Source organism: Erithacus rubecula (genome assembly GCF_903797595.1).
Source record: "Erithacus rubecula genome assembly, chromosome: 1".
Taxonomy (NCBI): Eukaryota; Metazoa; Chordata; class Aves; order Passeriformes; family Muscicapidae; genus Erithacus; species Erithacus rubecula.
Genome location: NC_136658.1, coordinates 42,140,569 through 42,168,470, shown reverse-complemented (window position 1 = coordinate 42,168,470; position 27,902 = coordinate 42,140,569). Strand labels below are relative to the sequence as shown.

Below are 27,902 nucleotides of genomic sequence, written 5' to 3'. Positions count from 1 at the left end.
TAAGAGATTTTCTCTGAGATCACAGTATCACTGCAAGGCTGCCTGACCTTCAGGCATATACAGCAGTTTACTGTATTTGTTTGCTGAATGAGCTAAACTGCCCTTGCATTTACTTTGGGATTAGATCTTGCATGAGAGATTAACTGGAGTGCCTGTGGCCTTCTTTATTCTGGTCTGAAAAGAGATAAAATGGATAATACTGCAAAACTTTGAACTACAACTTTGGGAAAAAAAGTGGGTCTATATGTAAAGTTTTTGCTCAAATTTTATTGTTAATTTTACTACCATGATTCAGTGTGTTACATTCATCAGCTACCTGCTTGGTAGCTATTTCCTTGACAAGGTAACTTTACCTTAATCCAAAAATGAGCTGGGAGCAAGGAATACATGCTCAGGTCTCATTTACTCCAGACCTCAAGTCCACTTTAATGAACAGTGCACTGGACAGCTGGCAACACTTACCTGAAAGATGGCTGGCATAGGGATAGAAAAATTTCAAGCTGTACCAGGAGCTCCTCAAGTGCCTTAGGTGAGGTTTTTACAGGGACAGACTCTTTGTCACACTCATGAAGGTGGGCACCTCCAAATTCCAGACATGGAAGGAGTTAGGACTTTAGGGAATGCTTCTTTCCTCCCCTCAGGTAGCAGGTATCCTACATCAGGTGCTGTTTGAGATGAGGCTGGAAGAGTAATACCACATTTATTAACCACCAGTGCTTGCTTTAACAACCTTTCATTTTCTCCTCTTCTCCCTCTCCCTTGATTCTTTCAGCTGGATTAGTTCCCCCATCCCATTTACGTGTGGCTGTATAAGCAGCAGAGTAAAAGAGTCAAAAAGAGTCAGAAAAACCCTGCAGTAACAAACAAGACAGGGACACTACAAAATGTTAGGTCAAAGAATGGAGGAGAGACTCTACAGAGCAGTGTAAGTGGTGCTTCTGGGCATGGCTACACTCACAAAAACTAGATTCCCAGAGTTTTGGAGGGAAAAAAAGTAAAAATGTTTAAAATCTGATATATGTGTGGTATAATTTTACACATGCACCTGAATTGACAAATACTGAATAGCAACAATTAGCAAATTAAAAACAGCTTAATGCCTTGTTATATAACATGAAATGAGACTTAATTTACTGATACCAATTTTAATTTATGAATTTAGAGATTATATATCTTGCATTTTTTTTGTTGGTTTTTTTTTTAAAAACAGCAAAATTGTTTCATACATATCCTATATCTGCTTCCTACATTTACTTCCTAGACAGGTCAACACTTTTCCCTTGAACATTTGCCATCAACTACCTGTCAAAAACAGTAAGATTAATAAAACAGACCTTGGGATTTCTCTAATATGGGAGTTCCTAAGTTCCTATGTGATACACTAAAGACAAACCACATTCCACCTTAAAAAAAAAAAAAAAAAGAAAAAAGACGAAGTTAGCTTTTCAAAAAAGTGTCAATTCAAATTCATTTTTTCATTATTTCCTCACTTTTAGTTAGGTAAAATTTTCAAGTTATTGAGTTTTCAGGATGGTAAAATATTTTGACCTGTAAAAAATGCTCAAAGATTATAATTACTATTTCTTCTCTAGCTGTAAGAGTGATTGACAGATATAAGTGAAATCAAAGGGATTTAGGTAAAAGCATTAGATAAACTCCTGCAAATTGAGTTCATACATTTCTAATTCAGTTTAAATTTCTTCCCTTGACAAATAAAAAATTAATCCTGTAACTGGAAAGCAAAAATAAAGACCACAGAGAAATATCTTATACCTTCTCAGATCACAGAACATTTTCAGACCCAATGGCACTGTGGAAGAGTAAGTCACTTCACAGTGAAATAGCCTTATGTTCCAATTTGAAATGAAAACCAAAAGAAAAAAATAGTGAACAAATAAGAATCATGTAAGAAAATTTACAGAATACATTAGCTTAATTGCAGAGGATACACAAAATCAAATGCAAGAAATATATTTTGCTATAGATTGTAAAAGAGATGATTTGGAATAAAAGAGAACAAACCCCCCAACCATTGGCCATCTACTATATTCTACTGAATTCCCAAGTAAAGCTCTATTGCCTGATGTGATGACAGGATACCAAATGATTGTTTAGATTTAAATTAAGGGCTGAATATATTTGAGAAATTCTTCCTTAAGTCTATCTTCCTGCTTGCCATAGTACTTTATTGTCACTCTTCTACAGAAAAGGTAAAGACAATATATTGAAAAATATTCAAAAAGAATGCATTGTGTTCATTGATTATATTAGAGGAGAAAGTAGCTTTGGAAAACGCAGGTAATGCTTATTGAACCCATATGACCATCTGACAAGTACCTTCACAGACACATGTATTTTCAGTCCTTGTTTCCTTGAGACCAATGTTGTTTCAAAGAATAATACTAACTATTCAAACATGGATAATTTCAAAATACAGGTCTTCATTCACATTAAAATAGATATTAGAATGGCATGAATTTAGGTGACTACTAACCATTTGAGGTTAGGTTGTACAGATTTTATAAATGTGATTCATGCACATTTCCATCCATGTGAAAACAATGAAAGAAAGTTGCTGAATTCTGCTACTGTTAAGAAAACAGAGAAAGGCAGCTTTCCCACCAAGTTTAAAAATAGAAAATCCGAGTCGGGCTGTCCATCTGGGACCAGAGGGATGGTATTATTATAGATTTGTCATGTTTATTTCCAGTTGAATTATTCTATTGAAGTGATAATTCCAGCATTTTTCACCAGATGGCACTGCAGTGACATGATCCCGTAACCTCTCCTCATTCTCCATTAGTGGCATCATGAGGTCATGCCCAGGCAATCACAAAGCAGGCAGCTCTGTTTCAGATTGCACTGAGCCCCTCTTCCTCCACTCCCTTATGTTTACCCCATCAGGCTTGCTGGCACAGCTATTACAGTTTTTAATATTCTTAGCCAACTGGATTTGGTAAGAAAAGCTAAGTAGTGGAGACCAACACCTGCCTAAAGTTAATTTGCCCAGGTATTGCTGTGAGCAATACCAAAAGCAAACACTGTCTTAATGGCAAGAGATGAAACTCCCATGTATCAGGTCATTTACAGAGGTTTGCCTCAGTTCCCTGGCCTTGCAATCCTGAATAGGACCTCAGTCTCAGGCTGTCAACCTATCTGCCTATCTCATTCTCTACTTTTTCAGTGCAGAATTTTGTGGTTTTCCTCGTTTCCCTTCTCCTCTCAAATGGAGCATCCTCTTCCTTGTCCTAATTTGCCTCTCAGTTTTAGTGCTCCCTGATACATTCTGTCATGACCTACCACTGCAGCTTGAATTACAAGTACTGATCCTAACTGTGATCCTAACTGCAATGCTCATTGCAGATTTTAGGAAGTCAAAGGAAGTAAACCTGAGAGTCCAGTGATGTGTTGAGCACTAAGCTACACCTGTCTTTTGAGAAGTCAGCTTCAGCACTATCACAGCTGTCATCACTGGAGTGATGGCATCTGAGTCACATTGAAATTGTGCAAAGGTAACTACAAATAGTCTCAGATTTTTATTTGCAGACCAGGATGTGTAGCATTTTAAAGTTTGCAGCATAAAAAGCTTTCATGGGTTCTTTTTAGAGGTCTGATGCATTCCTGATATTCAGCAAGATGCTGATACTTGGCAGGAGAGTAATGCTGTGATACAGAAAATTGAAGGCTAGGACAGTTCCTTGTGACTGTCTCATATGGCACATGGCTGGATGGTGTGTGCTTTGAAAATACAGCCAAATCTCTTGATAGCATGAACACTTCAGCATACAGCAAACATAACCTGTCTCTGTAGCAGACAAAGTGAAAAATACTGATGATTTTCACAATTCTGTTCCCCTTTTTTTTGACCAATATATGTTCTTCTCAATAGGTCAATAGGGCAGTGGTGATTGTACTATAGAACTCATGCATATTGTATTTATGATAGTAAAATTAAATACAAAACCATCTGTGAGATGATAATTTAAAACAATACGTGATTAAGAAAAGACAGTCTGGCAGCACATGTAAAGACAGAAATGAAATTAAATGAAATAAAATCTAAAGATAGGAAATAATGACATGAAATGAAATTGTAGAACCCCAGAATTCCTAAATGAAGTGAAAACAATTACAGGATCATGGCAGAGCCTCAACATTTCTGCCTCTACACCTTTCAACTTAGGCCCATGCATGGGGATGGGCACCTCAGCTGCAGCCCCAGGCTTGTTAAAAGATTTGTGTGAAAAAAAAAAAAAATCTGAAATGAATAGAAAGCAAATAAATGGAATACAATGAAATGAAGTGCAGTGAAATGAGCCAAAATTTCTTTAAATGGTACTGCTTGAAATACTGAGATTTCATTTCCTTTCATGAAATGAAGGATTTTCATTTCATGAAAAGAAATTAAATGAGAAATCAAGGAATGAAGAGAAATGAAAAGACAGGAAAGGAAATATAGTGACATGAAATGAAACTTTAAAAGAAAGGAAAATTCTGAAATTAAGTGAAAACAATGGAGAAAAAGTGAAAACAATGGGATGGAAAGAAAGGAAGTGCAAAGAAATTAAACTTCACAAAATTATTTTCATCGAAATCTCAAGATTTTATTTCTTTTCATGAAATGAAGAAGTCATGACTGTTTTAAGGTCTTTAAATAAATTGCAAGTCAAACTAAATTTCGTTAGTCAAAATCAGGGCTGTCTGTTGTAGTTTTTGAATGCCAAGTTGAATAAATTCAGGCTTCCATAAAACCCCTCAAGAATGACAGAATGAATGTAAATTACCATATGATTATAACTGTTTCTCCCCCACTCTTCTGAAATCACTTTCATGTAGTTCAACTAGATTCAAAATATTAAATATAACAATACCAAACTAATGGAGAGCAGCTGAAACAGCCTAGGATATCTCTTTCAATAATATGAATTTGATTTTGTAAGCCATAAAGATTTCAGTGGATGTTTGTACTGGAAGGAAAACATTGGGACAAGAACTTTAATGGACACTTTATTCTCTTTTCAAAATATGTGTTGGTTAACTGGTGTCAGTGGCAAGGTGTAGAATTACCAAGCCACTGAGACTCTGGGCACTTAGGGAGATAAACTGTCTTCTGATGAATGAGTAAATTATTGTGAAGTGATGTGTAAATAAAGGTGAAGAAGTGACTGAACACAGCAAACATCAGGTTCTTTTTGCATGTTGCCTTTAAATATTTGACTGTGTGGCAAGTGTAAATAGCTTCTCAAAAAAGATAAAACAATGCAAGCATTATGGTCGGACTCTGAATCAAACAAATTAAGATAATGTAGGGATCCACGAGCACATTAAATATATATATATATATATTTTCAGACACATTTCCTTGTTTCTGGAAGGTGGAATTCTGTTGCTCTATTTTACTGAACTATAATTCTTTTTTATTGAGATATTGCTAAGGAAAAGTAAGAATAGTATGGGATTTGTAAACACTCCTTCTTCTTCCTGTTGACATTTTTATAGTACACAGGAAATTGTGGTTGCAATTTAAATAGTTGCAGCTTTTACTACTAACCTGATTTGGAAATCTCTACTTGAAAATCATGACAATTTTATGGCACCACACCAGCAAAAACAGCCAGACTACCTTGCATCTCCTTTTTCCCATCTACTGATGTGACTATGCACATCTACAGTGTATAGTCACATCATTTCTAACATATATTTCACTCCTTTTTCATGCTTACCCATTTTAGAAAGTTACTGGTATAGTGTAAGATTGTTCCTTTTTTAAACACTTGTGTCTTAACATTTACTGAATCCTAAATATACTTCAGAGCATTCTTCTTTGGACCATCAAGATGATTAAGCTTTAGGGATCCCACACTTTAATGCCTCCATCATGTTCCTACACATCCTGATTTCCTCCCTTTTCTATGAATAGATATCCTTCCCCTATCATCTGTATTTTCTGAATTTCAGAGGTTAAAATTGGCATTTAGCTTGATGCCCTACACTCACTAGTCTGCTTCAGAAAGAGGTGGACTGATAAAGCTGGGTTTTCTCAAGGTCCTTGAACAAGCTAGCAACAGGAAGAAAGGAACAGATCTTTGTTGTACCTCAAGTGGTACTGCAAGACAGAGGAACTGCAAATAGACAAAGTAACCCCCAATCAACACACTCAGACCTGTTTTAGAATTAACTTGTTCTTTAAGGTCATGCTTAATATTGCTTTTTTATATGCCACACACTAGCTGAAGTAACTACTGACCTCATAAGATGATCTGGACTTTCTCAGTGCTGGAGTTGAATTAATGAAACAAATACTTCTGAGAAGCCATGCACTGGTTATACTACTGATTGAGGCACACAAACCAAACCAGGCAGTTCTGAATCTGCAGGACAGCAATCCGCAATTTGGTGCTGCAGTACATCCAACGTCTTTGCTACAAGAAGGCGGCCCGAGCAAGGAAGGCTTTGACTTTGCAGAAGAACTTTCTCAGAAGAAAGTCTCCCCCTTTCTAATGATAGCTCTTGCTCTGTAAGACGTTGTTCTGGAAGCAGTGTAACAAGGCCTCTCTTCACTCAGGGCAGTGACCGTCCCCCTGCCCTGGGCACTGCTGAGGCCACAGCTCCAATGCTGTGCTCAGCTCTGGGCCCCTCACTGCCAGAAAGACACTGAGGGGCTGGAGCGTGTCCAGAGAAGGGACACGGAGCTGGGGAAGGGTCTGGAGCACAAGTGCTGTGAGGAGCAGCTGAGGGAGCTGGGGGTGTTCAGCCTGGAGAAAAGGAGGCTCAGGGGGGACCCATCACTCTGCAGCTGCCTGGAAGGAGGGGGAGCCGGGGGGAGTTTGGTCTCTTCTCCCAGGTGATAGGAGGACAGCCTCGAGCTGCACCAGGGCAGCTTTAGGTTGGACATCAGGAAAAATCTCTTCACAGAAAGGTGATTAGATCTTGGAATGGGCAGCCCAGCGTGGTGGTGGAATTACTTTCCCTGGAGATGTTTAAGGAAAGACTGGACGTGGCAGTCAGTGCCATGGTCTGGTAGACACGGCAGTGTCAGCCATGGGCTTCACTCGACGATCCCAAGAGGTGTTTTCCAACCTGATTGATTCTGTGGTTCTGTGACTCCCTCGGCTGTCCCCGCCGCCAGAGCGTCTCCTGTGTCACGCCTGCCTCCCTCTCCCGCAGCGACCAGACACGCCCCAGGGCATCCCACCCGCTGCCTTTCCCTCGGGAGAGACCCCAGCGAGGGGCTCCTCTGCCTGGGGCCCAGCTGAGGAGACCAGGGCTCTAACATAAGGCGGCAGCGCAGCCGCGCATCATCTCTCGGTGGGAAGGAGGCTGTCGAGGGACCCGGGGTGGGCTCAGCCGGGAGCGGCCGTGAGGGGAGGGGGCCGGGGCGGGGCTTCCCGCGGGGACGGCACAACGCGCCGGGGTTGGCAGCGGCGCCATTTTGAACTGGCTGAGGGTCGGAGGCGGCGGCTGGCGAGCGTTGGGTTCTGCGCTCCCCGAGGGAGAGCCCGCGAGGAAGGAGCGGACATGGCCGCGAATAGGAACTTGAAGCAAGTGCGGATCGAAAACAGCTCCCCAGCGGCCCCGCTGGGCATGGTGGGGGGTGGCGGCGGCGGCAACCTGAAAGGATTGCGCGGCCTAGAAGCGGAGAGTGAGGCGGCGGCGGCCATGGCTCTGGCGCCGAGCAAAGAAGGTGGCGGAGATGAGGAGCGGGAGGTTGGGTTCACCATTGATATCAAGAGCTTTCTCAAACCTGGCGAGAAGAGCTACACGCAGCGTTGCCGGCTGTTCGTGGGGAATCTGCCTACTGATATCACCGAGGAGGATTTCAAGCGCCTGTTCGAGCGCTACGGGGAGCCCAGCGAGGTCTTCATCAATCGGGACCGTGGCTTCGGCTTCATCCGCCTGGTGAGGATCCGGGCGGGTCCCTGGTGCTGCCGCTGAAAGCGGGAGGCTTCGGACCCTTGCCCCCCGCCCCCTTCCCTCCTTTTCGGAGGGTGTAAAAAAAGGCAGCATCTGCCTCTCATTTTCTTCCTCCTAGCGCTGGTCCTCCCATCTCTTCCTTCTTCCCCCTCCCCTGTTCGCCTCTACAGATCCAAGCCAGACCCCTGCATTCAGAGGATTCTCCCAGCCTTTGGCGTTCCGGTCCCCACCTCACCCTATGGCACTTAATACGCTTAATTTTAAAGAATGGACAGGATTGTTTCCAAGTGCAGCTGCTCGCACATCGTGAGCACAGAGCAAAATCACGGAATTGAAAAGGTTGCGGACCGCGGGTTGTTTAAATTACTTGTGCCCAGATAAGATGGGATTTTTAAGGTTCTTTGATTTGATTGGTAATCAAATACAGTATTTGATTAAACATGCTCCGGTTAAGCATGCAAAAAAAGGAATCATCTGAAAAGCTTATGATGCTGTATTTAAATGGTAATTTAGCGTGCGGGATTAGTTTTCATGATTGCTCTGTTTAAAATGCACCGATTTCTATCATTCTGAGAATAGCTTTAGAGTGCTTTAGGTATCTAGTTAGGATTTTTCCATATATTTTTACTGGTGAGATTTTTTTTTATTTTTTTTCTTTTTGATTGTCATCTTAAAATACTTGTGGCATTCTGCCATGCATCTTTTACCCTGAAATTTCCCCGGCCTGAAATAGCAATTTTATGGAGGAAGCAAGATATATTTACATCTTGTTACTCATTTTTGTGTGTAATAGAGATTGGGTAGAGTTTTCATGTGAACTTCCCTTTTCCGTTGTATTTAGGGAATATATGTGTATTTTTAACAGCTTGCCTAGCCAGTTGAACTGTGAAGAAATATATAAAGAATTTCTTTAAATGTCACGGATTGCAAATATCAAGCCTGGTGTAGGTTTTTGAAGTGAGAAAAAAGGCAGTTGTTGATTTACACTGTCTCATGGATATGGGTGCAGAAAGCCCATTAATATGAGATGAATGAAAATAGGAGCAAAGAAGGTAATTTCATCATTTTTGGCTGAAATTTGAATTGGACATCCATTGAGAACAAGTGCGATATTTTTACTTTTTTAAAAGCAACGCAAAAACCCAACCCAAAAAAACACCTTAGATCCTGTAGTGTAATGTTTGAATGCTATTTCCTGCTGCGGGGAGCTAGGGTTGCAGAATATAAACATTTGAGCTGGTAAACGTGCAAAACATCAAAACCTTTATAGAGCAGCACCACGATTCTGAGAATTTGTTATGTCCTCTCATGTGCAACAAAAAATTTGTGCCTATGCTGTTTTTTAGAATACACCATAAGGGATAATGAGTGCAATTTTTTTCAGAGGACGGAGACTTTGTTGGTTTATTTCTTGGGTTTTTTTGTTGCTGTCGGTCTGGTTGGTTTTTTTTTTTTTTGATTGGGAAGAAAGTTGAATGATCCTGGTGCCAATATGCTCAAGTGAAGGGACACAACTTTGCTAGTTTTGGGGAGAGGGCACACGAAGTGATACCTGTTCTCTTTGAAAATAAAATACATAAAATATTTTGTATCTTTGTAAAGGAATCTAGGACCCTGGCTGAAATAGCAAAAGCAGAACTTGATGGTACTATTTTGAAGAGCAGACCACTTCGAATTCGATTTGCTACCCATGGAGCTGCCTTAACTGTGAAGAATCTGTCGCCTGTGGTTTCCAATGAGCTGCTGGAACAAGCATTCTCTCAATTCGGGCCAGTGGAAAGAGCGGTTGTTGTAGTAGATGATCGTGGCAGAGCTACAGGCAAAGGTTTTGTAGAGTTTGCTGCAAAACCTCCAGCACGGAAAGCTCTAGAAAGATGCAGTGATGGGGCATTCTTGCTTACAACGTAAGTTCACAGGTTTTTGTTCGAATTTGTGAGTATATCTTCCTGAAGTGAGCAAAAATTGCATTAATGGCATTCCCTAGTTCTTAGTTTGTTTTCAAATTCTGAAAGCCGTGAGGTTAGAAATGAAAGTACTTTGCATGAATATATCACAAATTTTTTATTTTATTTTTAAAGAAAAACATCTTTCTTTGCTTATTATTTATATGGTTTCCTATTGCCATATGAGAGTGTGAGAGCAAAATTCTGGTTTTTCATATGCAATATTACTTTTTCTTCCTTATATAATAAGGCATTTTCTGTTGAGACTTTATTTTCATTGATTGCACTCTTCCTGATCCGAGTAACAATGTGACAAAATAATATTTCTATGTTTCTTAACAAAACAGTGCATGACACTGCTAATGTTTCTGTAGACTAAAGAATGTGTTTATGTATCAAAAATGATTTGTGACTTGTAAGGCCAAGATTTTCTCGCTGTTTTAAAATGAAGACTGAGATTCTGAAGAGGTTTATACTGGTGATGTTTGGAAAACAATCTATTTCAAGGACAAGCAAGCTTGCAAATAGCTGCACTTCTCTTGCATCTCGTATTTCTGTACTTGCCAAAGAGGGTTGTTAATTGCTGTACTATACACAGTAACAAATGACATTTTCAAATGCTTTCTTAAAACTGCATGAAATGATACACATTTATGATTATTTTTTGTTTTTCTGATTCTCATTGGGAAAATAAGGCTGTGGTTTCACAACATAAAAACTTGCTCTGCCATTGAATTGGGCTTGGAGTTCTTTTCCTGCCCTGGCTGTGCTATTCTTTTATGTGCTTGAGAACTTCCATAAGCCGTTTGTGCTTGCTAAAACAACAGAAAAACACTCGTTTTTGTGGGGGTCCATTGTAGTTTGTTCAAACACAAGAAAGTTTTTGCTAATATGAGGTCCAGCAGAGAATAAGGCAGGAGAAAATGTTGCCAGGAGACTAAGGGGTCTGAACTCCAAATCTCGTGTGCTATTGAACTGATTTGATAGTTACATAGTAAATTTAATTTGAATACATCTTTACTGTTTCCAGGAGGTGCCAGTAATTTGTTCTTGTTCCCTGGGTTTTTTTGGCATTAGTAATTGAATGGAAGCCTAGTAAGCCAAACAAGGGAAGTAATGTAGTTCAGTGTTACATTAGTGCTATTATTGGCATGAGAGATGTGCCAGGGAAAAAGAAGCTGGGATATGAGGAGAGGGTTATTCTTGTTTTACCAGCTGGATAGATCAGTTGAATTGAAATGACCAACTAACCATGGCCTGAGCGAATAAAAGGCACTTGATCGTTTTCTGGCTTAGGTGACATGTTCCCTAATGCACAGTTGCAAAGATAATTGGCATGAATCTGCTGCCATCTACTTTGATATTTTGCTTTATTAAAGTTTTACCTTTTTAACTGAAAACTCTTTGTCTGATCGGAACATCTTTCAGTTCTTGTTTAAATGTATCAAAACTAGGCATTCAAAACAGTGCTTTAGCATTGTTTTACGGCATAACCTGTTAGCACCACAGTTTAGTTGCATTTTAGTAGCAGAACTTGTCAGCACTTGCCATGCAGATGGCATCAGAAAAAGCAGTTGCTGAGCTGTGCCCTGTGATTCTGGGTTTCATCTTTTTAATCTGAACTTGATACCCAGAATAAAATATATTGGGGAGTTTTTGGTTGTTTGGTTTGGTTTTGGTTGGTTGTGGTTATTTTTGTTTGTTTGTTGATTTTGTTTTGTTTTCCTAAGGAGGGACTGGAGAAGTAGGGGAAGGTCTGCAAAGTAAAATAAAAGGCATGGAACACAATAAATGCGTGCTGGTGTTTTGAAAATCATGTCTCTACTGTTCTGTGTTTCATAAGTTCTGTTCCCAAGACTAATGCAAAGAGCTTTTTACACAACTCGGAGTTCTTACGCTGCTCTCTTTGGTAGTACTGGCTCATGCTGGTTACTACACATCAAGGAAGCTGTTTCCAGAGGGAAATTAGGATTCTGATTTGTGAGCTATTGGATTCAAATAATGGATTTTAAAGAACTTAAACAAATGTTTTTCTAGTTATCACTGTAATATTAATACTGAATTATCAAGCTGTTTTCAATTGTAGAGTAACTTACAAAACTAAGTTGTAGAAGTCAGTAGAAATGAATAGGTTGTGCTGCTCTATTTTGGGTTTGTTGCTTTCTCAGTACAGTCATGGCCTCTGTGGTGCCTCAGTGATAAATATAGAAAGGTAGTTCCTTCCTAAGTATTTTGTTGTTACTGTTAGATGGTTTTGGTGTTTGAAAAAAAGGAAACAGAACCATGTCAAGTAAGTTGTGGTTTCTAGGCAGAATAGCTGGATTTGGGTATAGATACAATTATTTTCTGAAGGATGTTCTTAAAATTTGGATTCTTTGGAATTCTCTGATTTAAGATAAGACATAGGAATAACATGTTAGCTTTCTGGAGTGTTTCTTCAAAATGCTAAAATAAGTTGTAACTGCTTCATTAATGATTCCGTTATTAAATTGAAAATGTTTTCCAGAACACCTCGACCAGTTGTTGTAGAACCAATGGAGCAATTTGATGATGAGGATGGACTCCCTGAGAAGCTAATGCAAAAAACACAACAGTACCACAAGTAAGTTGTGGTTAGCTTTTTTTATGAAACATGATTTATGTACTTAGTTATCTTTGTAAATATACACTCATTTTTACTTTTGAGTTTGTGTAGCAGGAAGTTGTGCTTTTGTATATTGTGCTGTTTTATGTGAATGGATTAAACAGGGCCTTCCCAAATTTCCTAATCATATTAAAATTCAGACTTGGCTCACTGGTTTAACATTCTGTGCATTTACTGTAATAGAGATTCTTGGCCTATGCTGCAGTCAGTAGGAGCTTGTTGCCAGCAAACTATAGTCTTTTATGGATTAGGGGTGTGTGTGGTCTAATCAGATATTTTGAATACCCACAGATCTTTATGATTTCTGAATAGCCCCATAATTATTATCAGCCTCCCTGGCATGTAAATCTTTGCAGCTTCCACAGTTTAAGTAAAACTTTGAGCATGACATGAGAAAGTGAATTTCAATCATGAGATAAATGTCCCCTAATCTAAAAGTACTAATTTTTAATATTGTAATTGCCACTCATGTTGCTTGAATATAAAATGTTTATTTTGGTAAGACTGTAGAGCACCACTTTTTAAAAATGTGTCACTATTAGGTACAATATTAGTATTAGAATTAGAAATGTGGGCTCCTTTTAATAGTTACAGATTCTAGCTGATATTCTGGGCTGTCTGGTAAGCATTGATATTTGTTTAAATAACTGAATTAACTGGTTTAGTTAATTAACTGCTTTGAATAACTGGTTTAGTAAATTGACTGCTTGATTTAGAAGGCTGAACACTGTTATTCTAGTGTTACAGCTTAGCATTTTGTACTGATGTCAGTACAAATTTTTGTCTTAAATTGAATCTTTATTTGGGCAAGTTTTGGAATTTTTTTTTTTTTTAGCTTAATGTCTGATTTAGAATGTAGTCATCTGACAGGTTGATAAAAAGTGAGATCTACACTTGAAGTGATTGTTTCTACATTCTCTGGCTGTTAAAGCTGTTGATCTAAATGTGTCCTTCTGTACATTTTTATTGCAAAATTTTTATTAGGGAAAGAGAACAGCCACCGCGCTTTGCTCAGCCTGGAACATTTGAGTTTGAGTATGCTTCACGGTGGAAGGCTCTTGATGAGATGGAAAAGCAGCAGCGTGAACAGGTTGACAGGAACATTAGAGAAGCCAAAGAGAAACTTGAGGCAGAAATGGAAGCAGCTAGACATGAGCATCAGCTAATGCTGATGAGGCAAGGTAAAACCAGATAATCTACTAGTATTAAACTAGTACAAATTTGTTCTGTGAGAGGTTTTTTTTTGATAGCATATTGAACTGTATACTTGGGCATTTTGTTCGTTACCAATTAATTAACTGCATTTAGCTGAGAAAAAGGAAGGAATACTTCTCTATACACATATTCCGTGATGATTTGCAGAAATGAATAGAATCTGATAAAAGAGGTGATTGTCTAAGTGTTTTCTTCACTTCCTAAATTTATCTTTAGGAAAAAGTTCACTTAGCTTGTTTTTCCTGAAGAGGCACATGTGCTCCCAGTGTGGAGCCTTGCTGTTTTTATAAGGTCTTGTATAGAGCATAAGGTCTTATGCAGAAGATAGTAACATAAAAACATAATAACACAAAAAGCATAAGGTCTTACAGAGTGTAATAACATGGAAAACTGTTTTGAAATGCCAAATAGTTGCTGCAGCACCTGAAATGGTAACTGTTTCTTGGTTTATTTTTCAAGAAAAACTGTTGAAGCATTACATTTCTTTGTAAGCACAGGTGCATATTAGAGGTAGGAATGTGCATGTTAATATGACCCAAGAGTCCTGCACAGTACAGCCCTCCCTTGGCAGCTAGACACACATTGTAATTTTGTGTGTATGCATGACTGAGATTTGTCAAGATTTTTTGGTGCTTAAGACACAGGTTGTATAAATCCACTGTTGACTTATCTGATTGTTAATATTTAACAGTGCTAATAAACTAGTCCCAGAACTGGTGCTCTTTGATTTCCTTTGAATCTATTCACCTGTTGCCTCTACTTGAGAACAAGACTAGAGATTACTTTGTCTTAAATTCATGTCTTAATTACATGTTAAACTGAGACAAGATGACAGTGGCCTCTTCATTAAGATAGAAAAGCACTTGATGGGAAACATGGGAAAACATCTTTGGTACATTTTTGGATATTAGGGTTTCTTTTAAGGGTAACATGAAGGAAAAGATATTCTGCTTTTTGAATATTTGTTAAATGCCAGTTTTATATGAAGAAAAAGAGAATTATTCCTTCCATTAAAGAGCTACTAAAACATTAATGCATGTGGTGCTAATATTCCAGTGAGAAGATGTTTGTTTCTTAGTGTAGGAGGAGGGTTTTTCCCCCTCACAGTTTGGTTAGCAGAGTACCTCTTTGGTACCAGGTAACTTTAAATTTCGTTAAGATAGTTAGGTTTCTTCTTAATTGACATTTAATTTCCAGAGCTCTAGGGATTTGTAAATATTCCTTCTGTTTTAATCTTTTCCATTCTTCTGCTTCAGTATGCATGAAAATAAGGTGGTTTTTCACTTGTTTATTTTCAAAGATTAGCTTCCTCTTGTTGCTTTGAACAGTGTGATCTCTAAGTTCATGCCATTCCAAGAGTATTGATTATATTAATGAGATTGCATTACAGGATTCTGTAGAAAGATGTGATGAAGTTTCTAAGGCACTATTAATTTCTAGAATTAATACTTTTGTATCCATGGTACACGAAGTAAAATTAAAAGATATTTTGAAGCAGTCATTATGAAATATGAAATAAAATATAAAATTGCATGTTTTAGCTGTGTAGGAGTTAAAATGAAGACAAGAAGGATGAGTTTACTGGTCCATATAGTCTGGCAGGTTAAGGTTGTGTTGAAACTGCTCCACAAGAGCTGGTAGGACTGGAGCTCTAGAACACGTTAATTTGAGTACTCAGGTTTTTGTGGTGTGATATTAATTCTTGAAGTAGATTTAATTCTTTTGATATGTGTAATTTTTCACTTTTAAGTGTCATATTTTGACAGACTGAGTCAGAAGTAATTTGTAAAGCAGAATACGTGTTTCCATGTGTAAGTAAATTGCATGGTATTTCTGATTTATGTACTGGTGGTATTCATCAAGCATTTGTAAATATTCTCTCATAGCAATGGTTAAATAGATTATGAATATACTGGAAAACGTGACTGAATTCAACCTGAAGGTTAATTTTTTGATCAGTTATATGGAAGCTTGGCATTTGTTTTCCATCTTTAGAACCTGAAAAATCAGTAGCTAAAACTGCTTAGAAGTCTTTGTGGAGTTGATATTCCAGCTTGTAGGATTAACTTCTGAAGTGAGAGAACACCTTCCCCTTCTGCTCTCTGCTATGTAGAAGGTTGAAGGTAAAATGTGACCTTGCCCTTTTATAAGCACAAGAGTGCAGAGGCTAATAATGCTAATAAGGCTGATGCTCTCTGTTTTCTTTTTTCCCACAACTGCTTTAGTGCAGAGAAAGGGCCTGTCAGTCAAAAATACATCATGTCAGGTCTTTTAATATGGATGGCTCTTGTGCAGAGTTTGAACCTCTATATCTGTTTTTTCACCTGGCCTGGTAAGGCTTTCTGCCAAGATTTGGCAGTTGTCAAATGATACTGGATCATAATTTGGTTAGCTGAACTTCTAACATACTGACAATTTCAGGAAAGGCAAAACACTATGTTGTGGATAAGAATTAGGAGAGCATTGAGAAAAGTAGAGTGCTACAGCTTAAGATCAAAGGACAGTAAATTATATTGATAAAGTAGGAAATTTTGTGCCTGTGTGCACAGGAAATAGGGAATGCTGTATAAATTTGAAAAAACAAAGAACTGAAAAGGAAACATCTTTTCCCACAGTGGACAGTATTGTGTACAGAAAGGGTTAGTCTTTGATCTCAGTAATACCGTGAAGCAAGCTAAAGGTTCATTTTAAAAGAACACTTCTACTCTGAAATAACCTAAAGGTTATTTAAAAGCAAAATAATAAAGTGTGCTTGTGACACTGCCCAATGATCAGGATATCAGTTGCCAGGCCTTCTATGGCAAGCATAGCTGGAAAGAAACAGCCTTCAGACTTTGTGATTTGAGTGAATCTTCAGTGTAGTCCTAATCTATTTAAGTGTGAAATGTGTTAATTTTTCAGAAGAGAATGGAAAAGTAGTCCTGTGAAATGTGCTTGAAAAAGGACTTCTAATGTCAACAGTGATGTTGTGAGAGGAAATATCTGATAATCATCTTTGTTGAAAAAGAAAACAAATGCATTATATTTTGGCAGAATGTACTGGTTGTTGTAGTTTTTGGATATTAAAATAAAATTTGAAGTTGTAATAATTTATGCTGATGCAAGTTTGAAGAAATTGATTTGCATAACTAAAAAGATTGTAATTATTATAGTGAAGAAATGCATAGAGAAAATGTGCAGAACAGTTGAACTAAAGCAAAGAGGGCATGTGATGGGTGGTATAGTAAAATGTTACTTTTGGTTTCTATAAATAGTATCATGTGGCCAATATCCTATGTAATTAAAAATAAAAAACCTGCTTTTTAGCAAACTGAAATTACTGTTCATTGAAGAAAGCATAAATTTCCAGGCAGAAATCAATAATGTGACTGATCATCAACAGTAATTGCTGTGAGTTATGCCCTGCTTTTTAAGGGCATTTTAGGTGCTTCTTAGCAGGCCATGGCTGTGATTTTTTTGGGGATTAAAAGACTAGTAATTTTTAAGTTGCAGTAAGCAGAGTTGTGATAGATCTTCATGGAGGTTCAGGCTTCATGCACCTGAAATTCATATGACTTTTCTTTTTCTGATGTGTGCCATGTAGGGGTCTGCAGTAGGTAGTGGAGTGTATAAACGTCCATAAATATTGTGGTTTTCTTAGTAGTGTGACTTTAGCAGTATACAGCATTGTGAGAAAATCAGTACCTTGTCCTTGATGTAAAACCAGAATGTGCTTTAGGGAATTAAGAGAGTTTTTTTTCCTTTTCTTTGAGAACTTAAAACTTCTGTTTCTGTAACCTGCTCTGAGGGCTTTGTCCATTTTGTACCTTTCTGTGTTTGTAAGCCACAGATCCAGTGTTTTTTCAAGTACTAGGCTTAGTCTTATGGAAAGAAATTAGTTAAATCCATTGAAAATTTTGTTTAAAAAATTGAATGTTAGTACTGACAGTAAGTTTTTGTGATGCCACATTATTGATTTACAGCTTTTATATTTAAAAACACTTTTATTCCTGTTAGATCTCATGCGTCGTCAAGAAGAATTGAGGCGCTTGGAAGAACTTCGAAACCAAGAACTTCAAAAACGCAAGCAGATACAATTGAGGTATTTTGTCTTCTACTGTGCAGAGTTGTGGCATGCAGCCACTGTAGGCCTGAATGAATTTAGATATGTTAGCTAAACTTGCTTCTCAGAAGTATAGTGTGTGATGTTTCTGATAATATAATGCTAATATATAATATTGGTTTCAAATGTTGCTTGATTTTTTTTCACTTATTTCTGCTCTGCTAATTTTGTTGTAAATTTCTGAGATTTCTGAATACATTAGAAATGTCTTAGCCTGTTTTTTGTTTTATATGTATTTTAACATGACTGAAGCATTGCTGTAATAGATAGGAGCATGCTTCTAAATTTTATGGGCAGGTGATTTGCATAAAGAATCTTAGCATTGCTATTTTATAGTCCGATGTGGGATTTTGAAAGTTATTTGCATTAGTCAAATTCTAAAAGAAAAATGGTTTTCGACATGCTAGAACATGAAGTGAAATAATTGTTTTAATGCCTGTTCTAAAGTTTAAGAAAATAGGCATAGTCTCATCACATTGATTTATACTCTTTGTGTTAAATATCATAATAAATGTCAGTAAGATAAAAAGAACAGCACAAACACCTCTCAGAATTAAAAATGTGTCTTTTGGCACTGTTGAAATATTTTAATCCATAGTGGCTTATTAAAAACTAGAATATTTTAACCTGTTTACTGATACATAGCTGGAAGAGTAGGTATAAAATGTATTGGGATTGAAATTGCTAGTATTGCGATATTCCCGTAAAAAAAAATCACAAACCAAAACTTGAAATACTCAACCTCATCTAGTTGAGTAGATTAGTGTCTTACACTATGTACAAACTAATTAATGACTAGTTTTGTTTATGTGCTTGATCTTACCTCTGAGACTGAGTGCAAGTTTGAGCAGGTCAAGAGACTAAGCTAACTTTGAAAAATATCCTAGACATGAAGAAGAACACAGACGTCGTGAAGAAGAGATGCTACGCCAGAGGGAGCAGGAGGAATTACGACGACAGCAGGAGGGAGGATTTAAGCCAAATTTCATGGATAATGTAAGTGCAATTCTATTGTGAAAGTCCAAATTGCAAAAGAATTTTCATTCCGTTATTTTTATACTGGTTATTGAATTACCATCTTCTTGTTGGCTGTTTTATCTTCAGTATTTCATTGTTCTCCTGAGTGAATTGCTACATATTCAGTAGTGGAATTACTCTTTTGTACGGTGACATCACTGTTACTTTTCCTACAAGCTGGTGATGTAACACATCCATTAAGTGAAGGTGTTCAGATACTAATTGTTTTTACTTGGGAATTCAAATGTTTCAGTAAAACAATTTTTCTAAGTGGGAGGTGATAGGATTCAGCCATCCTGATGGGCCCTACTCTGCCTGAAGGGTTAAATTTAAAACCAGTTCATGCTGCTAAGCTTGTTTGAATTACTGGTTTTGATTTATGCTTAACTTACTAGGGAAGTTTTCAGAAACAAAAAGGGCAGTGTTAGTTTCATATGGATCCTAAAATCACTCTCCCTTTTGACCCTGTGTAAACTAGATGAGGAGAACATCCAAATCATTACTAAAGGAAACTGAAAGATTATAAAGATGTGGGAAAATTTATCCTCTGCTGTAATCTATACATTATTTATATTTAGATAATTTAGGCATGCTCTGCCTCTGAAGACTCATCCTGCAGGGCTAACAAAGTGCTGCTCTCAGAGGAGTCAGCTTCTAAATTGTTTGGGTCAAAGGGATGACTTTTTTCTTACCAACAAGATGAGTTCAGTGAATGCAAACTGTTGCAAACGCTTTAGTTTCTCTTGAGTAGGATACCTTTTATTATTACAGCTATTCCTAGTGAGGAAATAATTAATAAGTAGTTCACACAATACTCTTTTACATTATTAAAACAACTGTAATCTACAGGAGGAGATTTTGCTCACCTTCACAGGTGCAAGTTCATACTTCAATCAGAAATGCACTGCTGGTTTCTCAGCTACTTCCTGTGAAAGAAAAACCTGTTTTACATTCTAGACAATGAAATTTTCTGTAGGCTTGTGAAAAATTTATTATGTATGTTCAGAGACATCCGGAGAGATGTTAGAAAATGAGTGATTTCCTGTTCTCAGCAGGACGTTTTTCCCCATTGCCTGCCCCTTAGTATTTTTAATAAAGATGGGGAGGAAGCAAAAGATTTAATTTGATTTTACTAATAGGTATAATTTGTTTTTGCTCACTGTGTTTTGAGGTGCTTGCATCCAAAAGCAGATGGTAATTTATTTCCATATGTTCTCACTCTAAAAGAAAAGTGCTTTCAGCATGTCTTTTTTTCAGGGTAATGAAGACCAAGAATTCTTTACTTAAACTGTCCTTTAGTGCGTTCCAAATGTTATTAAAAGTGATTGGGGAAATAGCATGTAACAATCGTCAGATGTAATTTAGAAATAGTACTTGCTGGTGACTTCTGCAGTGCCAATTGTGGAATTTCATATCACTGTAATATCTTAATGTAGTAACCTTTTGGGGTTACCTGACTTTCTGACCCTATAAGCTACTTGCAAAAACCTCCTGGCTCCTCTGTGAGACCCATGCTTCTTGCTGCAGAGAGCTGCAGTGATAGGAAGCTGGGGAGCCAACCCACAGCCCTGGGATGGCAGTAGCTGCCTCAGATTCCATTGCTCTTAGGAGGTTGTGGCCTGTATTCTGCAGCTTGGAGTGGGGAAAATGAGATAATGTTGGCCACCACAGCCTTTACTGGTTTATTCTTACGTCTGTCTTGAGAAAATAGTATTTAGTCTCTGTGCTTAAATTGCTTGCCACAATTTGTCCATTCTTGTTGCTTATATGTATTTTTAAATTCCAAACCCTTTATGAATAGAAACTATTAAAGTTGGTATACTGGACTTGGTGAAAATGTAGGATAGGACAGGAAAAAGAGTGCTTCAAATGGAAAGCACTTCAATCACTATGCATAATTTTTATGGCTTTTATGCATCAAATTTTTGGAAGGGAATGGTAAAAGATGGAAGACTGCTTTGGAAGACTGTAGCTTTCTCACTCTCATGCACTACTGAAATTGTGTTCATCTGGACCTAATTAATACACTGCAAGAATATGTAGATACAGTTTTGCAGTAACAGCCCTTCCAAAGGTGTTTTAACTTATATATAAAGGACTGTAGAGTACAGGTGTTGTTTTTTAAACATCATATGAAATTGAAGTGGCATATACAATAACACGTGAAAAAAGCATATTTTAGACTAGTCTTTAGTATTCTGGTTGTACCTTGACTTAGGTTATACTTCTAATGCTCTTTAAACTTTAAAAATGGAAAAATTGAAAGAAAATGGCAAGTGATGTGTTTACATTCTTTAGCAACAGTTTCTAATCAGGGTAGCTGTGTGACTTAGTATGCCTATCATTTTTTAGATGCTTGCTATAAAATGTTTTTAGATAACTGTAGTTATGTAGTGTAAATGGGAATTGAAAAAGCCTTTGCATTTTGCAGCAGTGAAAAACGGTAAACCTTTTCTGGAGATTGCAAAATGACACAAAATCTGATTTCAACTTAGAATTTCTTATACAACTAATTTGTTTTTATTCTTACTTATACTTGTTTACTGTGAACAGATTCCATCTTGCACTTACTTCTGCTCTTAGATTACTACTGTGTATTTACTGAGAAAGTTATTTTCAGAGGTTAAAAGTTGACTCTTGGTGAGAATTGCATTTTTTAAATACTGTTGGATAGTTTTTTACCATAGCAAGTCTTGTTAAACTCTTCAAGCATTATACTTACAAAATATTAAAGTATTCTGCCATCAACGTATTTAGAAGGACAATAACAATTGTTTCTAATCCTTGTTTTTGTTTCTTAAAAGCTTTGAAAAGTAAGCTTCCTTCAGTTATATTGTATCACTTTTTACTGATCAGTCTAAAACAGGAAGATAAATGGTAAGTGCAATGATAAGTGCATTGGCAACCAGAATTGGACCCTCTCATGCAAGGCTGCAGTATTAGGCTTTCCTGTTGAAAGTTTCTATCTGTGTCTTTTCCCTAACTCATTAAACTTGGATATTTTAAAAATACAGCTACTTTTGAAAAACATCTTGTAATCAAGTTTAATGCAGCTGGCAGTTACTTGACTTTTTTTTTACAGATGATAAAAATATTTTCTGTTAAAGAATATCTTTCCCTGAAGCTTTCTTGTTGGTGGTGATGATGGACATTAGAAATTTGACTGCATTGATTATTAATCTAATAGGCAGCCTGATAATGCCCAAACAATTAATCTAGTGTCATCTCTACTAGATAAATTATTAATAAACACTTTCATATTGGTTAGGGTTTTTCCCTTCCTTTCTAAAAATCAGTTGAAATGTGCTGTTATAGCTCAGTGATTTATATGCATTGTGATTTCAGAGAAGCTTAATTGGGAAACTAGTTTTCCAGTAGTATTTTGCTAATTTTTATTTTGTATGCATTCTTCTGGCTGAAAGAGGAACTTGCTGATGGTGATTTATTTTGCAACAGCACAAATGCCTTTTAAAAAGAAAATACTTCTGAGTGCAGTAATGCATTAATTAATCAAACATGCAATAGTTATTATCCAGTTATGGGAGGCTTGCTTGGATTTATGTTGTTGTATCTCAGTCAGAGTTGTTTTACAAAATAATTCCAGCTCCAAAACTTGCTGTTATTTGTGTCACCAACTTAGAGGTTCAGATTTGGTGTATTAAAATAGTTTCTATGTGTCTAAAACAGAGACCAAAATATGAAGGAGTTGTAGTCCTAGTTTTGTGTGCATAAATTTACTTCTGTAGTAACACTGTGAAATAGTGTTGGATGGGTATTGCACTTAGTGAAACAATAGCTGCAATACTGGCCTAAAACTTACAACTCTTCTTACTGATAGTTTAAAGAGGGAATTGAGATTTTTGGACATCCTTGACCACTTGTCTCCAAGAAAAATCCTTTTTTGAATGTCTCTTGAGAATGAAACAGTTTCAATTTATGATTGCTTGCTGTTTTTTAATGTAAGACACTGTATATTGAATCCTTATCTTTTTAATCTCAAAGTCATTTCAGGCATTATTTCAGATGTTGTTTTGTTTTCCTTTAGTTTTTCTTTCTGCAGCACTGCTCTGAAGTATGTTGAGTCATTATCAGCATAAAGCGTCAGCCACTAAAGCAGTGTCAGCTGCTAAACAGCAGGGATTGTAGTGGACTTGGATCTAAAGCTGTAAGATAGATGAGAGCAAGAAAGTAAAAAAGCACATTGCAAAACAGCAATGAAGTTTATAGCTTCAGGAGTGCCACAGCAACATAGATTTTATTCTAGGAGTTTGCTCCTTTGGAGCAGTTTATAAATTCAGTTTTCGATTTCTTAGTATTTGGAGCCCTACTGAGGCATATCTTGTCCCTCCTGTCCCTTCTATGTTTGCTTACAAGTTAAGCATTAGACATGTTTGAAACAAGACTATCAGTATTATTTCCTTGAACTTCAGTAATTCAGGACTAGATTTTTGCACTTGTTGCCTGTTGAAGTGAATGGAACAGTATTTTGATCCCATTTTCTCACAGCATTATGCTCAAAAGTTCCAGTAATGTAAGCAGTTGGAATTTTCACTGAATGGTGAATTGCTTCCTACCTAACTCAAAACTAAACTAAGGCAGATGCCCAATAATAAATCAGTGAAACAATTCTAGGAATCTTTTCAAATTTGGTAAGTTTTCTAACAATAAATGTTGGTTATTTTGTCCTGATAGCCTCATATACTTAATGAAGCTAATAGTGGTGGAGTTTTGTGAGTTTGTATAAATAAAATCTCAGTTTCTTGCTGCTTTATAAAAGCTCTTTTGTAGAGTGTGGTTGGGTGAGATGAATTGTATTCTTACTGCAGTCCAGCGTACATACTTGACGTGTGACACCTTAAAGACTTTTTAAGGTAAAACTAGCTTGGAAGAAGGCAAATCATTAAATATAGAACTAACCTGACAAAATATTCCTGCTTTTGTTGCTACTGGTTTTACTTCAGCGATCAAGTTTATTCCCATGCATAAACCAACGTAGCATAGACCTTTGAGTGAGCATTCTACAGATACCCAGTTTGTGTTTTTGTGGGCAGTCCTAGTTCTGGCAGTAGCACTAAATTATTTAAATTTTTTCACAAGTGATAAACATCAGTAGACAGATTCTTAAATCATGCATTTCTTCTGTTCATTGGTGTTCCAGGTACTAAATTTGTTGGTTTGGGCAAGAGTAATACTTCTTTAACAAGCCTTAAAATATTCTATTTATATTATTTTCAGCAACTAAATTATTTTCTGCCTTTATGTTGTCAGGTAGAAAAGACTATATAACTGTCATAGCTGCTTTTAGTATAAAAAGGCATGAAAATCAATGCAGATCTTCAGGTATTTTTTGTAACATATTATGTGCTTATATACATTAAATGAAGGTGTTTGTGGAATAAGATCTTTATGTTGTAAGTATCTCATACCATTTTAGGATGGTTCATAATTGATTTTCTGGGTCATGTTTTTATGTATGTCAAGGATGGTACTTAAAAGTAATTTTTGAGTAACAAAACAAGTAATTGTTACAAGAATATATGTCATTTAACTATATTTTTTATGTGTGAACTGAGAGTAGGCAATGTGATATTTTCATGTTATATTTAAGAGACTAATCTTTTGCTCTGTTGCAGTCATCTTCTAATATTTGCACAAAGTGCTTTGGAAAATGCTAAGATGTACATTTTACAGATAGAACGAGTGACTATTCACAAGTAATTTTTATACTTAAGTGTGCTGTCAAATGTGCATAAATCTCCTGTATGAATTTAGGTGTCATGGTATTGCTTTTAAGCTTTCCCAGATTTGTTCTTTTCTACAGTAATTGATAGAGAATTTTCTGTCTATATTCTTTAGATTATCTGGTTTTGTTTATAACCTTACTTTCTCTTAGTAAGACTGATTATCAAGAAACTGAAATAACACTTAACAGATGCTGCTTACGTAATGGCAAAATGACATTAGTCTTTGTCAGTTGAGGTGTTTCATGAGGCCTCAGCTGTTGCACATTCCATTTTTGTTCAATTATTGATAGAAAGACCTCAAATGCATCTGTGCTTGTTTGTAGAATACTCCATTTGCGTACTTAACTTTTGCTGTTTCATGGGTTTTACAGATGAAAATGAAATCTATTCAAGAGCAGATTTAATAAGTCTATATTCTATATTTTACTATTATTTCTGAAAGTTGTTGCTGGTCACAATTAAAATAGTCTTCTTAATCAACTTAAGTTACTCAAATAGAGTTCTTTGGTTTTTTCATACTCTCACAAGCAAGAAATTATTTGTATAACTTAAAAAATTCTTTATTGATGTGTTTGATAGATGCCATATATATTTGAAAAAGATAAAATTATTTGCCTTAATAATTTTCATTTTTTTCTTCCTCAGCTACTGGAGTTAAGTTTGACTTGGAGTTTGTACACACATTTACCCACACTAAGAAGAAACTAACTTTCAGTTTCAGTTGTCTGCTTGGTTTCTATTTTGGACTCATCCACTTCTCTATATCCTGAGATCTTGCTTGGTGGCACTGAGACTTGCAGCCAAAATAAGTTTCTCCTTAGAACAGTTTGTCTTTGCTGAAGGGATCTGTGTTTAAAGAAAGGATAAAACACCCAAGAAACAATAAGTGAGATTTCTGTAGAAACAGTATTTTTAGATGTGAGGAAACCTGTTAATAGGTCTGTTGCATTGTGTGAGTGAAGCTTGTTTAGCAACCTGGCTTCTGTCTCTCAAGCAGTGCTTTCCAAGCAGGTTTTTTTCTTAATGTGACCTTTTGCTTAGCCTTCTAACGTTTTTCCTTCAGTAGCTCTCACAGAGCAGAAAATGTTAATAGTTCGGTAAGCTGATAGAACTAGAAACAAATAGAAATTAACTTAGTGCTGTGTTCTGTCTATTGATACCAGGCTTCTGTTTTTAAAATGAAAATATTTATTATTTTTCTCATGAATATTTCACAAGCCTCCTTGTCAAAGTAGTTTTGTCTTATTACTGGAGGTAGTGCTTGTTTTGGGTTATTAAATCTTCCATGAGGAAAATGGAGTTTAAATCCGATACTTCTGTCTTCCATCAAGTACACTTTAATTGTGCAGAAATTGGGTATTAATTTCCAATTAATTAGCACTTTTAATAAGTAGTGGGTTTTGGTAAGAGAATGAGTTTCAGTAGAGCTGTTTTCTAACTGTTCAGGTGGGGAGTTCAGTAGAAACTAAAGCTTAAAGAGTTAATTAAATATATCTAATGTTTGCTACTCTAAAAGTTTTCTGTGAACATAATCTTAAAATCATGGCATGGTTTGGAAGGTGCCATTAAAGGCATCTAGTTCATTGCCTCCTGCAATGAGCAGGGGCATCTTAATCTAATTTAGGTTGCTCAGAGCCCCATCCAGTCCTTAATGTTTCTAGGACTGGGGCATCCACCACCTGTCTGGGCAAGTTGTTCCAGTATTCCATTGAAAAAATTTGTTCCTTTCACCTAGTTGAAGTCTACCCACTATTAGTTTAAAACTATCACCCCATGTCCTGTAACAACAAGTCCTAAAACATTTGTCACTGTTATGATTTTCTGCAGTGAAATACAGGCTAATGGCTCATTAGTTGAGGCTTAGAATTGTGTAGGATGAAGGAGTGTTTGTATTACTTTCATTCTGTACATGACATAAAGTTCTTTGTACAGGTTCCAAATGCACTTTAGGTTATCTGCTTGTGACAGGATAGCTGATAGTTGTCTGCTCTAAGAAAATGACAATATGATGTTGAAATTAGTTCTTCAGGATTTATTTATCCTCTTACATGCTTCTAGTTTTTATACTTTCAAAATATTATTTACTTGTGGAGTCTTCCTGTTTGCTTCCCCCCCAATTTCTGAATTATTAAACATTTGTTTTAAGTATAGGGGAACTTCTGAGTTTAGGTAAGAACCAGCTATTTGTGTTTGTCCACATTGATTGCATGGTCCCCATTGAGTCCCTAACATAATTCTGGCCTCTGGGTCCATTGTACATAAATAAAATAGTAGGTTTTGTTGGATATTTTTTATGAAACTAGACACTGTAGTTTAAGAGTGTGTGGACTTGGGATAGGGTATTTAGCTAGAAAGTAATGTTTCTCAATCCTGTTTGAATTTGTTCAGATGACCAGTTTCTTAAACTTTTGATGGAAATACTAGAATTGCCTGGTAGAATGTATTATCTTCATCAGTCAGAACTTTGTTAAAATCACAAGCATCTTCCTCATTGAAGTCTGCCTCATGTTGCTCCAGTTTTACAGGAAATAGCCTCCAAGTTGTGTAAAATAACTGTGGAGCTTGGCTTCCTACAGAAAGTTTTGCTGGTACTTCTCTGTATTTTCTTATGTTTTAGTGTGCTGTGTGTGGGGACAGGCCATAAGTTAATTGGAGACATCTTAAACATTGAACTATTCTGGTTGTGAGCAGCATCCGTAACATCTATAGGAGGCACTATATGGGTGCTAGAAGTTTCTCCTACAGGACCTCTTGGTAGCACTGAAAGACTTCAGCTTAAAGCTTCCTTTTGACAAATACTTGCATATTCTATTTACTTGGTAACTCAAATTAATTATGAGATAGCAGCTACCATTGGATTGGTTTTTATGTTATAGTTTATTTGGCATATATAATATGTACTGGGTGAGGAGAAATTGTTAATAAAGAAATCTGGCAAAGAGTTATATTTAGTGCACTGTGGCTATAACTAGTGGTGCTTTTAAATTGATTTTGCAGTCATATAGTTGACACTTCAACTAAGAAGTAGATTTTCACATAAACATTCTATGACAAAGGGTATTCTTGGCAGATTAATTTATTTTCTGAGTGAACATTGATGACTTTCATTACATCTTATCCTCGAATCTTGATTTGGAGAAAACTTTTTTTGTGTCCATCCAGTGTTCACTCTCTAATATTTGTGTAGATTTGAGGTTTGTGCAAGGAAAGTGTATTGATTTGGGGAATATAAAATGCAGCATTTTTCTATGACACCTGATTTTCATTTGAGTGTTTTAGTGTATTTCTGCATGGGGATGCAGTTAGCCCAGTCTTTGTTGCCA

General features: G+C 36.7%; 1 protein-coding gene across 10 annotated transcripts in view; it reads left to right on the top strand.

Moving 5' to 3' along the window:
• Positions 1-7,367: 7,367 nt before the first annotated feature.
• Positions 7,368-27,902, top strand: part of PSPC1 (paraspeckle component 1) — a 57,322-nt gene continuing 36,787 nt past the window's right edge. For 8 of the 10 annotated variants that reach the window (XR_013777046.1, XR_013777047.1, XR_013777048.1 and 5 more), the window contains exons 1-6: positions 7,401-7,899; positions 9,517-9,818; positions 12,364-12,459; positions 13,486-13,682; positions 17,713-17,797; positions 18,706-18,814. Coding sequence is in view for 3 of the 10 variants with exons in the window: in XM_079329476.1 (XP_079185602.1) it covers positions 7,519-7,899; positions 9,517-9,818; positions 12,364-12,459; positions 13,486-13,682; positions 17,713-17,797; positions 18,706-18,814 (1,170 nt within the window). In the remaining 7 variants the exon portion in view is untranslated. Of the gene's footprint in view, positions 7,900-9,516; positions 9,819-12,363; positions 12,460-13,485; positions 13,683-17,712; positions 17,798-18,705; positions 18,815-25,224; positions 25,762-27,902 lie in introns of those variants that run through there. The other 2 variants (XM_079329475.1, XM_079329474.1) reach the window with 2 other exon arrangements.